The sequence below is a fragment of the Pseudochaenichthys georgianus genome, chromosome 10, assembly GCF_902827115.2.
Source record: "Pseudochaenichthys georgianus chromosome 10, fPseGeo1.2, whole genome shotgun sequence".
NCBI lineage: Eukaryota > Metazoa > Chordata > Actinopteri > Perciformes > Channichthyidae > Pseudochaenichthys > Pseudochaenichthys georgianus.
In genome coordinates this window covers 31,135,430-31,149,338 of record NC_047512.1, presented here as the reverse complement: position 1 = coordinate 31,149,338, position 13,909 = coordinate 31,135,430, and the positions used below count along the sequence as shown (strand labels likewise).

General features: G+C 39.7%; 1 protein-coding gene across 1 annotated transcript in view; it reads left to right on the top strand.

Annotated features, from left to right (window-relative positions):
• LOC117454371 (connector enhancer of kinase suppressor of ras 2) overlaps positions 1-13,909 on the top strand; it is a 112,185-nt gene that overhangs the window by 28,009 nt on the left and 70,267 nt on the right. The window contains 3 exon segments of the mRNA XM_034093586.2: positions 2,267-2,430; positions 8,315-8,517; positions 10,225-10,312. Of these exon segments, the coding sequence (XP_033949477.1) occupies positions 2,267-2,430; positions 8,315-8,517; positions 10,225-10,312 (455 nt within the window).

Here is a 13,909-nt window from a genome sequence, read left to right as displayed (position 1 = left end):
TCATAAAGCAAAGCAGCAGCATCAGAGCACGGAGCAGAGTCTCTAGATGAGTCCCTCGTTCTTATTGAACATCCATGTTGTAGTCCGCTGTATAGAAAACTGTGGTTTCCATGGTTACCCACAGCAGTAGACGCACACAATGACGTCCGCTGGCGCATCATAAACACGTCGGATAGTGAAAGTGCATTCGGATTTTCTAAAGTACCGCAGTCTCTTCTCCTAAGTCCTTTTGAATTCTCCTATCCACTATCCCTTAACCCCGTGACGTTTCACTCAGAGGTCAAGGAATAGACGATAGGGTTAGAATTTAGGAGCTGATTTTTAAACTATCCGACTGCAGCCCGGTACTTTAGAGAATCCGAATGCACTTTCACTCTCCGACGTGTTTATGATGCGCCAGCGGACGTCATTGTGTGCGTCTGCTGCTGTGGGGAAACTATGGAAACCACCGTTTTCTATACAGCGGACTACAACATGGATGTTTAATAAGAAGGAGGGACTACTGTAAACTCATCTAGAGACTCTGCACCGTGCTCTGATGCTGCTGCTTTGCTTTATGAACATGGACAACAGAGAAACATATTCTTCATGACCAAAGTTGGAATTGAAATAAAAAAGGAAAGTGAAACTTCTGCTCGTCTCCCTCTCCCTCCAGTCCACATTAATACTAATGATCCCAAAGATTGTATGAACTATGAAAATATCTTAAAATCAATACAAATGTATTTATTATAAACGTTAGTCCTTAACATCTATCACTGTGTATATCACCATTCAAACATCTTTTAAAAGTTGAACAAACCCCACACAGCTCAGTGAAGACTGTGAAATGTTGACTTTATTTGATCATTTCAGTAAAAACTAACGTTCATATTTCTCTTTTTGATTATAATACTGATGAATGTTCAAAACAAAGCACTTTGGCAACTTACCACATACGTTTTAAAATGCTTAATAAGCACCGTAACTTTCATGATATCATTTCTCATAATCGGTTGTTTCCGTGAACGGCCGACTGTTGAGTGACGGCAAATGCTGCGGCTGCAATGCATTGTGGGGCAGCATTTTCTCCTCTCCTCTCGTCAAGGGAGGTCCAGTGGTTCCTAAGCTAAAGGAGGTGATAAAGGAAGTTTGAAACCTCCTTTCCTATCATTCTCATCATTCTAGAGAATTCGAACGGCACTTATCATGGCTGCCACTGAGGGACTTCCGGGTCATTTCACTCCTTTAGGAATGTTCCTAAGCTAAATGGACTATTCGACTTCAGCCTATGTTTCTCTGTTGTCCGCTGGCGCATCATAAACACGTCGGATAGTGAAAGTGCAGTCGGATTCTCTAAAGTACCGCAGTCTCTTCTCCTAAGTCCTTTTGAATTCTCCTATCCACTATCCCTTAACCCCGTGACGTTTCACTCAGAGGTCAAGGAATAGGAGATAGGGTTAGAATTAGAATTAGGTTAGAATTATTAAATAGAGCTGATTTTTGGATTATCGGAACGCAACCCCGGTTATAGTCTCACAGGAGATACCGCTGGAAAGCTACTCTTCCAGCGATTCCGCGGATATCTGAATCATATTTCTACTCCTTATAATCGAAAATATATGATTAATTACGTAAAATTATGCGCACCGACTCCAGAGGGTTTAATAGCGGAAAGTCATACCTATGGGACCATATACGTCAATATGTTACTCACATCTCTCTGGATATATTTTTGGACACACCCTTTAATCACTCAGAATGTGCGTGCAATTGTGTTTGACCTCAAAACTCTGAAAACTCTAAAAATACATTGCTTTTATTAAAAGAAGCAGTGACATTTAAGTAAATTTTATTACAGCATGGCGTGCAGTCATCATCACGTATTGGAAAACCTAACCAGTAGTTGTGTGTTTTCTAGGGGACAGTTAGTAACTTGCCAATAAAGCATTGATGACATTTCTGGCTTTAGGCTAGTGTTTAGCATTTGTTTCTAGGGAGCAGACTTTCCAATTGAGTTTCTGTGTGGGTGTCTTCACTCTTGTCTGAATTGTGTTGCAGCTAAGTGAACTAGCGTACAATATGCCCAAACTCAAATTTGTATTTCTATCAGTCTGCAATCAATATATCCCATAAATGTTTATATTTTGTCTCCGTAGGGGCAAGAAAAATGAGGCCAATTAGAGTATGTTGTCCTTTCGGCTGAGGCTGGCAGGCCCCTTGTTCACAGTGACACAGGCATAAACATCAGCACCGTCTAATCTGCGTCTGTTTGTGTTCTCCTCAGGTCTGGACGACTGTCTCCAGCAGTACGTGAAGAGTTTCGAGCGAGAGCAGATGGGGGGAGAGCAGCTGCTACACATCACCCATCAGGAGCTGGAGGAGCTGGGTGTCACCAGAATAGGACATCAGGAGCTCATCCTGGAAGCTGTCGACCTGCTCTGTGCCCTGGTCAGTCACTCAGCCTCTGTTACTCACTGACACTGTCTCTCTCAATCCATAGTGCTTTGGGTGATGTTCAAATGTATTAGTATTTGACTGACACAATATTGAACCACAAAACACACATCCAAAATAGGTCTCACTACATTAATAAATAGTAGTTACTGTATTTAAGTAGCGTTACCTTGCAAACTTGGTAAGCTAACATATTTTAGCTACTGTTACAAGATTTGACAGTGGAATATGTTTAAGCAATATGCACTGCCATGTGAAGTTTTAATGATGAAAGTTAGCTACAGCCAGGTAGCTGGCTAAAAAGGCAGGTGCTGCTAACCGTGTTTAGCAAACAATTTTTCATTTAAGCTAGCTAGAAAAATGCTTGCGATGAGGCTAACAGCTCTACACTTTTTGAGAATGCAGAGCCAGTCAAAAAACATTTTCCACCTTTTTATTTATTAAAATAAAATAATGAAACCCTCCTGTGTCAGAGTCTGAACTGCTACAGTTATGAAATAGTAGCCTAGTAAATGGTACAAAATGCACCGCTTGTTAGCTTAAAGAGGTTTTTCCCCCTCTTCAATAACTCTTTTATTGACTGAAATTAAGTAGGTACAATCCCAAGAACAAAATACTATGGGGAAATAAACAGCACAGTAAATACATATACAATGAAGCTGGCATGTTAGGGTGGATTGCTGGTTAATGATAAGCTTGCCAGCTACTGCTGATTTAATAAAAAATGCAGTCAGACAACTCACATGTATATTTTAAGATCAATTCAGAGTGCATTCATGAAACTGCTAAATAAATTCTCACAGGAAGAAAGATTTATAAACTTGTTGTTTATTTTCCACTACCGGTCATTGATATTGGCTTAGGAAATGGCTTTAAAAATCCTCCATCATCTGGGCCCTGTTTTGTGTTCTGCCTTGGTCACTGCGGAGTGCGGACTGTATGTGCAGTGGCCCTGCTCAGGATTACGGAATTAGGTGAAATTAGGTGCTACTCTCCCAGAGAGAGAAAGAGACAGAGACTAAGGCAGAGCGAGAGGGAGGAAGAGGAAGAGTATATAGAAAGAGCATGCAGGATGCACCTTATCTCCCAGGCACACATGGCTGGATTAGTTAGGGCTGTTTGAATGGTTGTGAGAGAGTGTGTGTGTCTGTGTGTGTGTGCTAATCAGCACCTCTTCATTCAAACGTTCCAGCATGGGAATGAGTGTCCCAGAGCAGCAATCACCACCATATGCCCTGGAACTGGAACCACTGCACACACATAGGGATGCCAGGTATACAAGATGTATCACTAAAACCACTGCTGTGAGTAGCATTGAATGATGATTCCAGTTTATAACAACTCAGGTTCAACTTTTTGTAGTTATAGCTATCATTCCCATCAGATGAAACAACAGTGTACTCACCAAGTACATTCTGGGAACACATTGGCATGGGGATGAAATGTTGACCATCATTACTGTCCAAAATGTGTAATAATTTCCTGTCCAAAGATACGCGATTGACCTGATATCAATATAGAACGACAACTTGTAATTGGGCTCTTGTAGGTTGAGTCTTGTCAGTCAGTAGTATGTTCAGCTGATCCTGATGACCCTACAAATCTCTAAATCTAAACTCTAGATTAACACTCATAATGTGAAGTGTGAAGAAGAGCTATTCCTGAAGTAACCATTACAGCTTTTTGCATTCAATAATAAAGAATAGTCCTCTCAGCCTCAATCGAGCTTTTGTGGCAGGTGATTCAAGATGTTAACATTATATATGTATTGACATTAAAAAAAGGGATTATTACAAGCATTTTTGCGTCCGACTTTGGTTTCTACAGCTCATGTATTGCCCCGTTGGTCCTAGCAGACAAAGTGCTTTCTAGATCTCATCTCAGCAATTATTATGTTGAGTAAAATCAATATAAATTAAGTTCAAAAGTGCAAAAATAAGACCTTAGTTATAATAAATCAAAAATGATCCTTTAAGAAAGCAATTCTCAACGGACCTCCTACCTTCATTAACGTTTCTCTCCAAGTTCCACAGGGAAGCAAGTACCTGTCGACAAAGAGTATTTGGATAATAAAGGACGATTCACTGTTACATATAATCCATCATGAGGAAAGCAAAACCCTTTTCCCCTGGCTCTACCGTTACGACTTTCTGGACTTTCTGCAGTCAAAGAATATGGGAACTTCCGTGGCCCTGGATCAATGCAAAGTTTCAAGCGCTGACTGAGCTCTCAGTCTCGCTGTAAATGTGGAAAAGTCTCTTCTTTTATGCTTAAGTGTTTCCCCCAGCCTTTATGCTAAGTAGGCCTTTATTTGACAGAGGACAGTGTAAAATAAGGAGATATAGGTTTGACATGCCTCAAAAGGCCCCAAAGCGGGAATCAAACCTGGGACATTGCGGTTATACTGTATGCGCTGTAACCTTTTATCTACCAATGCTAAATAATGGGCATCATTTAAAAATCAAGACTTCTCAAACCAAAATCTGTGTTAAAAGACACTTTATGTATCATTGTATTAAAGTTACATACAACAATGTAGAAACTGAGCAAATACATACAATCATCATAGTCAGGCCACAGTTTGCCACACGGTCAATTGTAAGTGTATTATCTTTGTAAAACTGGTTGAAGTTAAGACAAGTGAATGATTATTTCCACCGACAGTCTTTGTATGATGCCAGCGTTCTGATAGGGCTTTCACTCATACAAACACTTTAATACGGTATCTATCAGGGATTTACAGTTTTTAATCGATCTGACTGAGAAAAAAACCATGCAAACAGGCAGAACAAAAACTCAATATAGCTTGGCTTTATCCATAATACTATAATAATTAGGTAGCTTTATAATGTTATACTTTTGTTCTGGTTTTGTTCAGAGGAATTGCTTCATGCTGTCATCTCCTCCCGGATCTCTCTTAAACAGATGAGTCAGCATTCTGTGTTGGTTCCTTTTCTGTGCCACCCTTCAGACCCTTTTAAAATTCTGTCAGTTACTTGTAAGTTATTACATAGTTGTCCAAAATGTATATTTGTAGTCCTCATATGTCCCAAACCAGAAAGATTAAATTGTCTTGTTTGTCTTGCATGTGCGTGTGCCTATGTGTTTAGATCTAAGGGATTTTTAGTCTTCGGTTGATCGTCTAATCATTTATTTTCTTGGTTTAGTTGTTGATTCCTAAGAGGAACCCTTTCTACATTAAAACACTTGTTTGAGAAACTCCCTTGAAAAAAGGTTGTTACAAACAAATCAAACCATGTATCATAATGTGTATTCTGGTGTTAAGCTGCTTGAAACAGCCCTTCCTTTATTCTATAAGCTGCTTATTTAAGCCGTAGTCAAGTTTATTAATATATGTAATAAATGTGCTTTATAAATAATACAAATTCAAAAGGCATAAATCATGAAATTACAAAAATATATATGATAACAACACATGTAAAATGGTGCTTAATATTTAAAAACATATAAGATATCCTAAGAAGGTATAACAATAAAATAGAATAACAGAATAAGGTATAAATAAATGAGGGTACTAAGACTTAATGTGCTTGAAAATCAAAACAAGGGAAAGCATTACACAAGACACAAACAAAAGAGGTCAGATAAGAAGGTATACATATATAAAACAAATAATATAGTAATGAAAATATAAAATATGAAAATATTGATACTTACCCTATGATACTTACTCTAAAATAAAAGTTGTACCTGAAAAAAATAGAGGTAGATGATGCCATACAGAAGGACGATAATGACTGAAGACTATAAATAGATATTTTGTAAAATCAAAATGAGAAAATGACTCATAGCTGGACTTGTTACCGAGAAAGATCCTGCAGTAGATTCAAAATTCAACCATTATTCAAATCTCATGTGCTTGAGACGAGCAGTGAACACAGATCCTCCCAGCTATGAACCACACACACACACACACACACACACACACACACCACACACACACACACACACACACACACACACACACACACACACACACACACACACACACACACACACACACACACACACACACACACACACACACACACACACACACACACACACGCGCACACACGCACACACACACACACACACACACGATCAATAGTCCTCTTGATTAATAGCCATTAGATGCTCTCCATTTAAGTGAATGTGCAGTGGAGCGAGACTGATTAATGTTGGAGGTTTGAAAAGGAAAATGATTCCTGTGTTTGGCCGAAACATTTCATAACCAGTGTATGAGTGCGATTCTGTGAACAATAGTGGAGATATCATCGTAGAGGAGAGGCCACTCCACACATGGCTGCTATGGCAACCACATCGACATGAAGGTGGACGAGGGTGGGTTGGGGGGGTGGTTGCTTAATGGCATCGCCCTCTTACTGTATTGATTTGACACGCACATGCACGCACCGCTCAAATTGTTTCCCTCTCCTTCTCTACACACACAGACAGTCGTCACAGCGTGGGCATTATTTGTCCCCCCCCCCCCCTTCATCTCGGCACTCCGTCCCCTGGAGAGAGACACACACAGGGCTTCAGATCGGATCACAGGACATGCTAATTACAGCTGTGCAAACATGTGCACTCCAAGTTCACGTATACATCGACATTTCCAACAGAATACAGGAGATTATACGGAACACAGTGTCTGCATGACCCAGTTTTCACAGAGATGCATAGCCGGGCGCTCTCCATCTCTCTCTCCCTCTTGTCTTCTGCCTCTTTAGTTCCTCTATTCTCTCCCTCTCTGCTGCCACTGCTGAAACCCCTCTCTCCTTTATAGTCACTGTGGTCGTGACTGTGTAGAAAAGATCTAGAGGCAGAGGAGCAATGGATACGTCTAGCTGAGCGTGTGCATCTGACTTTACGGGTTTAAGGGTGTGTGTGTGTGTGTGTGTGTGTGTGTGTGTGTGTGTGTGTGTGTGTGTGTGTGTGTGTGTGTGTGTGTGTGTGTGTGTGTGTGTGTGTGTGTGTGTGTGTGTGTGTGTGTGTGTGTGTGTGTGTGTGTGTGTGTGTGTGTGTGTGTGTGTGTGTGTGTGTGTGTGTGTGTAGCTTTTGTCAGCAGGAATCAGGCTCTGTCAGGCAGGACATGACTGGAGGTGCCTTGGGATGCCGAGCGCAATGTGGCTCAGTGGGTCTATGTGTGTGTGTGTGTGTGTGTGTGTGTGTGTGTGTGTGTGTGTGTGTGTGTGTGTGTGTGTGTGTGTGTGTGTGTGTGTGTGTGTGTGTGTGTGTGTGTGTGTGTGTGTGTGTTGTGTGTGTGTGTGTGTGTGTGTGTGTGTGTGTGTGTGTGTGTGTGTTGTGTGTTTGTGTGTATGTGTATGTGTGTGTTTATCTAAAAGGGTCACAGCGCAGTAATGGGATGCTCAAACAGCTTGGTGTTCTTGTATTAGCGTGCAGAGTGGCTGTTATATGTAAAATGCTAATAGTAATCTGAGAGAGTTATTCTAATTTCAGGTCTTTCCACTTACAAAAAAGTGTAATGACTGTAGCTACTTTTAGTGCTTAAACCCATACAACTTGTCAAAAGGTAATCCATATTTAGAAAGATCAATGTGAAAGTACATATTACAGCGGTTTTATGTTATTCTTTTGTGTTTATTTGTGGATATTTCAAGTCAAGTGCGGGCTAAGCTAACCACAGCTTGACTTCAACTCAATAGATACTGACATATATATATATATATATATATATATATATTATATATATATATATTTCTTTAACCATTGATCAAATATATCCCTTCCAGAAGTAACCTAAAGCCAATGTCTTTGACGCAGACTGCGCAACAAAAGTAGCATGTTAGCTTAGCAGCAGCAACACCTGCATGTGGTTCTACTTCTAAAACGAATCCCTCTGTTTGTCCTCCAGAACTATGGCCTCGAGACGGAGAACCTCAGAACTTTGTCACACAAGCTGAATGCTTCGGCGAAAAACCTCCAGAACTTCATCCTGGGCCGGCGGAGGGGCGGGCACTACGACGGACGAGCTTCCCGGAGGCTACCCAACGACTTCCTCACCTCCGTGGTGGACCTGATCGGTGCAGCCAAGAACCTGCTAGCCTGGCTCGACAGGTAACATTTACACTGAACAAAAATATAAACGCAAGACTTTTGTTTTGGCTCCCATTTTTCATGAGATGAACTCAAAGATCTAAAACATTTTCTATATACACAAAATAACCATTTCTCTCAAATATTGTTCACAAATCTGAAAAGATCTGTGATAGTGAGCACTTCTCCTTTGCCGAGATAATCCATCCCACCTCACAGGTGTGGCATATCAAGATGCTGATTAGACAGCATGATTATTGCACAGGTGTGCCTTAGGCTGGCCACAATAAAGGCCTCTCTGAAACGTGCATTTTTGCTTTATTGGGGGGGTCTGGGGGGGTCCGAAAACCAGTCAGTATCTGGTGTGAGGGGTAGGGTTAGGGTTAGGGTAATGTTGTGAATCGAGTGGCCTATGTTCGTCGTCCATAACATACGCTGCCATACCATAACCCCACCACCACCATGGGCCACTCGAATCACAACATTACCCTAACCCTAACCCTACCCCTCACACCAGATACTGACTGGTTTTCGGACCCCCCAGACCCCAGATCATGATATGGCACACCTGTGAGGTGGGATGGATTATCTCGGCAAAGGAGAAGTGCTCACTATCACAGATTTCTTCAGATTTGTGAACGATATTTGAGAGAAATGGTTATTTTGTGTATATAGAAAATGTTTTAGATCTTTGAGTTCATCTCATGAAAAATGGGAGCAAAAACAAAAGTGTTGCGTTTATATTTTTGTTCAGTGTATTGGACCATACATTTTTAAGAGAATTTAAATACAATAGGGATGAGGGGTTTAACGTGCATCTATAATCAGAATATCAGTGGTTCGATCTCCAGTGTCCAAGATATTTAACCCCATATTGTTCCCGCTGTGTATTTGGTATCATAATAATGTAATCACATACAAATAAATATGTAAATCCTATATTGATGTTTTAGTATTAGTTATTTTACTACAAATGGCAAACCAGGCAGTGGACAAAATAAAAAGAACACATTACAACCTCCTTCTGAAACAAAAGTTAAACAACAATAAAACCTTATTAACTCACATGATATGGTAACATCAGTAATACATGGGTAAAGAGGATTGTTTTTGATGCTGTTCCTGACATAAGTTCAGCTGATGGAGCCGGATGAAACTGAGGACACATACAAATAAAGCAATGTTTGAGCTTTAGAAAATGTCTTGGCTGCATCGACTTCTGGCCGTGTTATATTGTTGTTTGTCTGAATCACATGCTCATGTGCTCTGAGAGGGAAACAGAACAGCTTGTATTGTCCTCTCTCACTGCCCTGTTACAGCTTTTAGAATCACAGACTTACTTAGCAAATAAATGAATGCAACAAAATAAAAACACCAAGCAAAAATCACCTCCTCAAAACAGAAATGCGCTCATTTATTTGTATAGAATGTCCCAATATGCTTTTGTTCACATTCATTATAGAGTGGTTGTGAGACCTTAGATGACTTTTTTTCAGACATTTAAAAAAAAAGTATAGTACTAACACCTCGGTCAAATCAATGAAAGCAAAAAAAAAGAAGAATAGGAGGAAACATCATTCTCCACCACAGGACCTTTTGATGATAAAAATAGCGAAATGTAGAATAAGATCATGACGATAATTGTATCCAAAGTTCTACAAACGTTTACCACATGTTTACGGTTTCAGATGCATTTGTCTGATCATGATCTCTATTTTTGCCTTTCAGGTCTCCATTTGCCAGTGTGACAGAGTATTCGTTACTGAAGAACAACATTGTGCAGCTCTGCTTAGAATTAACCACCATCGTACAACAGGTGATTTCACAAACACATGGGGGTGCATGAATTACTCATTGCAATATATTCATAGTCATACAGTATAAGTTACGCTAATAAAATAAAGCCCTATTTGGTCTGTGTTAAAACAATTAAATGAAATAAAAAAATTGTAATAAAAGGGATAGAAGAGAGCAGTGGCTGAAGCACAGGGTTAAAACCTGTACTCCTGCCCCCCCGAGGGGGTCTCCCCTGGTGGGGTGTCCGAGGCTGTGTCCCACAACATCTGGTAAAAGACCTGGTAAGTGGGTTAAAAACATCTGGCTAAAAGTACAGAGGTTGACTTTGTTTAAAATCGGCATGCAGGTAAAATTATTGTGAACAAATTAAAGATAAATAAATACATAAAAGTGCTTAGTACAATAAGTGCTTTTAAAAATAAGTGCTCGTAATAAATATCACATCAACCCAAATGTTAAAATATGTAAGATATAAAACAAATATGTAAAATATAAAATACACACGGGTTAGTATAGGCACACGGGGAGGGAGCATCTTTTTTAATAAAATCAACCAAGTATCCCTAAAACTGTTTAAAACCCAGGCCGAGGTGGTGCAGGTGAGACATGGGACACGCCTCGGATGATGTTTAAAAATACTTGATTAAAGGGGTTATTTCAGGGTGAAACGGGGGATTAATAATATATAAAAAATAATAAAAGATATAACCTCCTCATTTGGAACCTAATGAAATAAGAAACATGCAATACACCGTGCAAACATAGTAGAATAAACTGTGACATGTCAAATATAATAGATAAAATATAAGAAAAATATATAACATAGTAGTAATAATAATAAACAAAAAAAACCCATGCATTTAAAATTAATAATTGTGTCCTCCTCCTGCTCCCCTGTGACTAACTTTTTCATGGAGGTTCACCACACTCACACACAATGCACTTTTAAGAAGAGACCATAGATATAGCGTTACAGTAGAACAGACATTGCACTCTTTTCCATTGTCATTTGACGGTCATTTTTTAGATGTAACCCTCAATTTGCAAACTCTCGCAAGATGGTTTAGGTTTGGTAATGACCTTAATTGCTTTAGGTAGTCTGGCAGCGAGACCAAGTTTTTCCATGTAAATTGAGGCTTACCTTCTAGACACAACATTGTTTGACCAGTACAAAAGAAAATGGAAAATCTAGCTATCATTTTTGAGGACAGCACACTTGGTGTCATAAGGTGTGTTTGCAGATTGCCAGGAAGAGAGCACACCAAGCTCAGGAGACAGATGGTGGGCTAGCTAGCACGTTAGCTTGTCCGTTTTAGACAGTAGGGAATGAGGCAGAGGAATAACTACACCCAGTAGGTTAGGGTAAGGGATTGTTCTTTGGCTTATTTTTTGTTATCAGTGTAACAAAGTCTGAAAGCTTGGTAAAATTAGCAACCTAGATGGCTAGTTCAGTCAGACAACTCACGTGTTTCTTTAACATGTTTATTAGAAGCAGCATATAGTTGAGTTTGGCGACTAGGCTCGGGTCTCATCACTCCATAGATATACATAGGACAATGAGTGATGATTAAATAACTAACCCCGAGCCTACAGGTGGAAGCTGGGGTGGACATAGAAGTAGCTGCAGCAATAGCAGCAGCAAGCAATGCATAGAGAGATATCTGGCAGGTTAAATAGAGCGGCATATAGAGAACCGCAGTGACGCGTCCTAAAACCCGGAAGTAAACTCCTTCCGGTTCCTTCGTCAAAAACGCAATGCAATTTCTCCATAGGATTTTGGAAAATAGCTCGAAATAAGGTCTGTGGTTGACATATATTTAAGAGACGGATCACATTTTGTTCAGCCGGATAATATCCACATGTCTATCCTACTTTTATAATTTTCTAATCATAAATCTAGTCGCCAGAAACAAAATGCTAACGTTATGCTATAAAGGAACTACAGCAGGGTCGCTGCTTCAACGTCACGCCAACTTAACTTTTGTTGGACGTTTGTTTGAACAGTTTGCAGGAGGCAGGGACTTGCTTTCAAGCAGAACAGGGCAAACAAACTTAGCGGGAGTGTTTACGTGTTCGGTGTAATGACGTAAAACGGCCTGGACAAACAACCATCGTTTTTCAGACACGTAAACTCTTCAAAAATCACCAGCTGATGTATTTAATGTAGTAGAACAAAACGTGATCTGTCTCTTCAATTTGTGTCAATCACAGACCTTATTTGGAGCTATTTTCCAAAATCCTATGGAGAAATTGCATTGCTTTTTATCGAAGGAACCGGACGTGGTAAAAATGCTAACTTACATCCGGGTTTTAGGACATGTCACTGCGGTTCTCTATTAAGGAGACTCTGTTTGGTTGGTTGTAGAGTGGCAAGGGGCGTTATGTATGAATAAGTGCTCGAGTTGACTGCCTGAGCTAGCTCGCAGGCTTCGCCCCATTTAGCGAAAAGCTGACTAGTTGGCTAAATCTGTGAGAGTAACGTCAATGGTTTTTTATGCATTAAGTTGTTCATTTTACTAATTTCACTCAATATGCAGTGGCAATGATACACATAAAAATGGCCGACACTCTGACCACTCTACATTGATTAATGTATGATGTTAAGTCCAAACATCTCATATTCTATTTCTATGGATATGACACTACGGATCAATATATATATATATATAAACACTTATTTAACTTATAGCTATCACCATACAACTTCTACAGTTCATTACTTAAATAAAGACCATTCTTTTTTGTATGACAGGCCTTATTAACTATTATTTTGAAATGTGAAAATTAGGTATTATCTTGCTAAATATGTGCTAATTTTATACATTTCTGGAGCATTGGTTCTAAATAATTGTTTGATTATGTTGACTTATTTGAGTCAACCACTTTTTTAGAGAAAATATCTCTTTGTTTTATTCGGGGATTCTGTCCAACAGCCATAAAAAACATTAATTTTCACTAAATAACTCATTTTGAGAAAACCACCTCTAAAGAAATTTTTTTTATTGTGGAGTTCAATAACTTTACATGGTCCAAAGATTAACTAATGAATACTACCATGAAGTTGTTTACTTTACTTACTCACACAATGACTTATTGTGGTTTCTGATGAGGCATTATCTAATGCTGTTGTATTTTTAGGAGAAATCGAGACAGGCAAATAGACAATATCAGTTAAATAAACACCTAAATTATTATTTTTGGATGTTTCCTATCCACTAGTCTGAAAAAAGACAGCTTAAACGCTTAAAATGGACTAGTTCATGGAAAAACAATGGTTTTGCCTGTAGTGTCACACCACCACTCTGATACTGCAGAAATCTCATTGTTTGGACAGAAAGTATGTCTGCTCTCCTGGACTCCATCCACATCCTCCCTGTAAGAGCCTGCTCAGAGTGTGTGAGTGTGTGTTTGTACGTGTGCCCGGAGTGAGTCCTGGAGCCGAGCAGATAAAACCCATCCCCTCTTTAAAAGGGCCAGAGGAGAGGGAGGAGGAAGGGGCTACCGTGGTACGACAATGGGCCAAATGAACATGTGGCTGCCAGGGTGCAGCGAGACAGACAAAGGTGGCAGCACCGCCCACACTAATGCATCAAACGGATGAATAAACCACCACCAT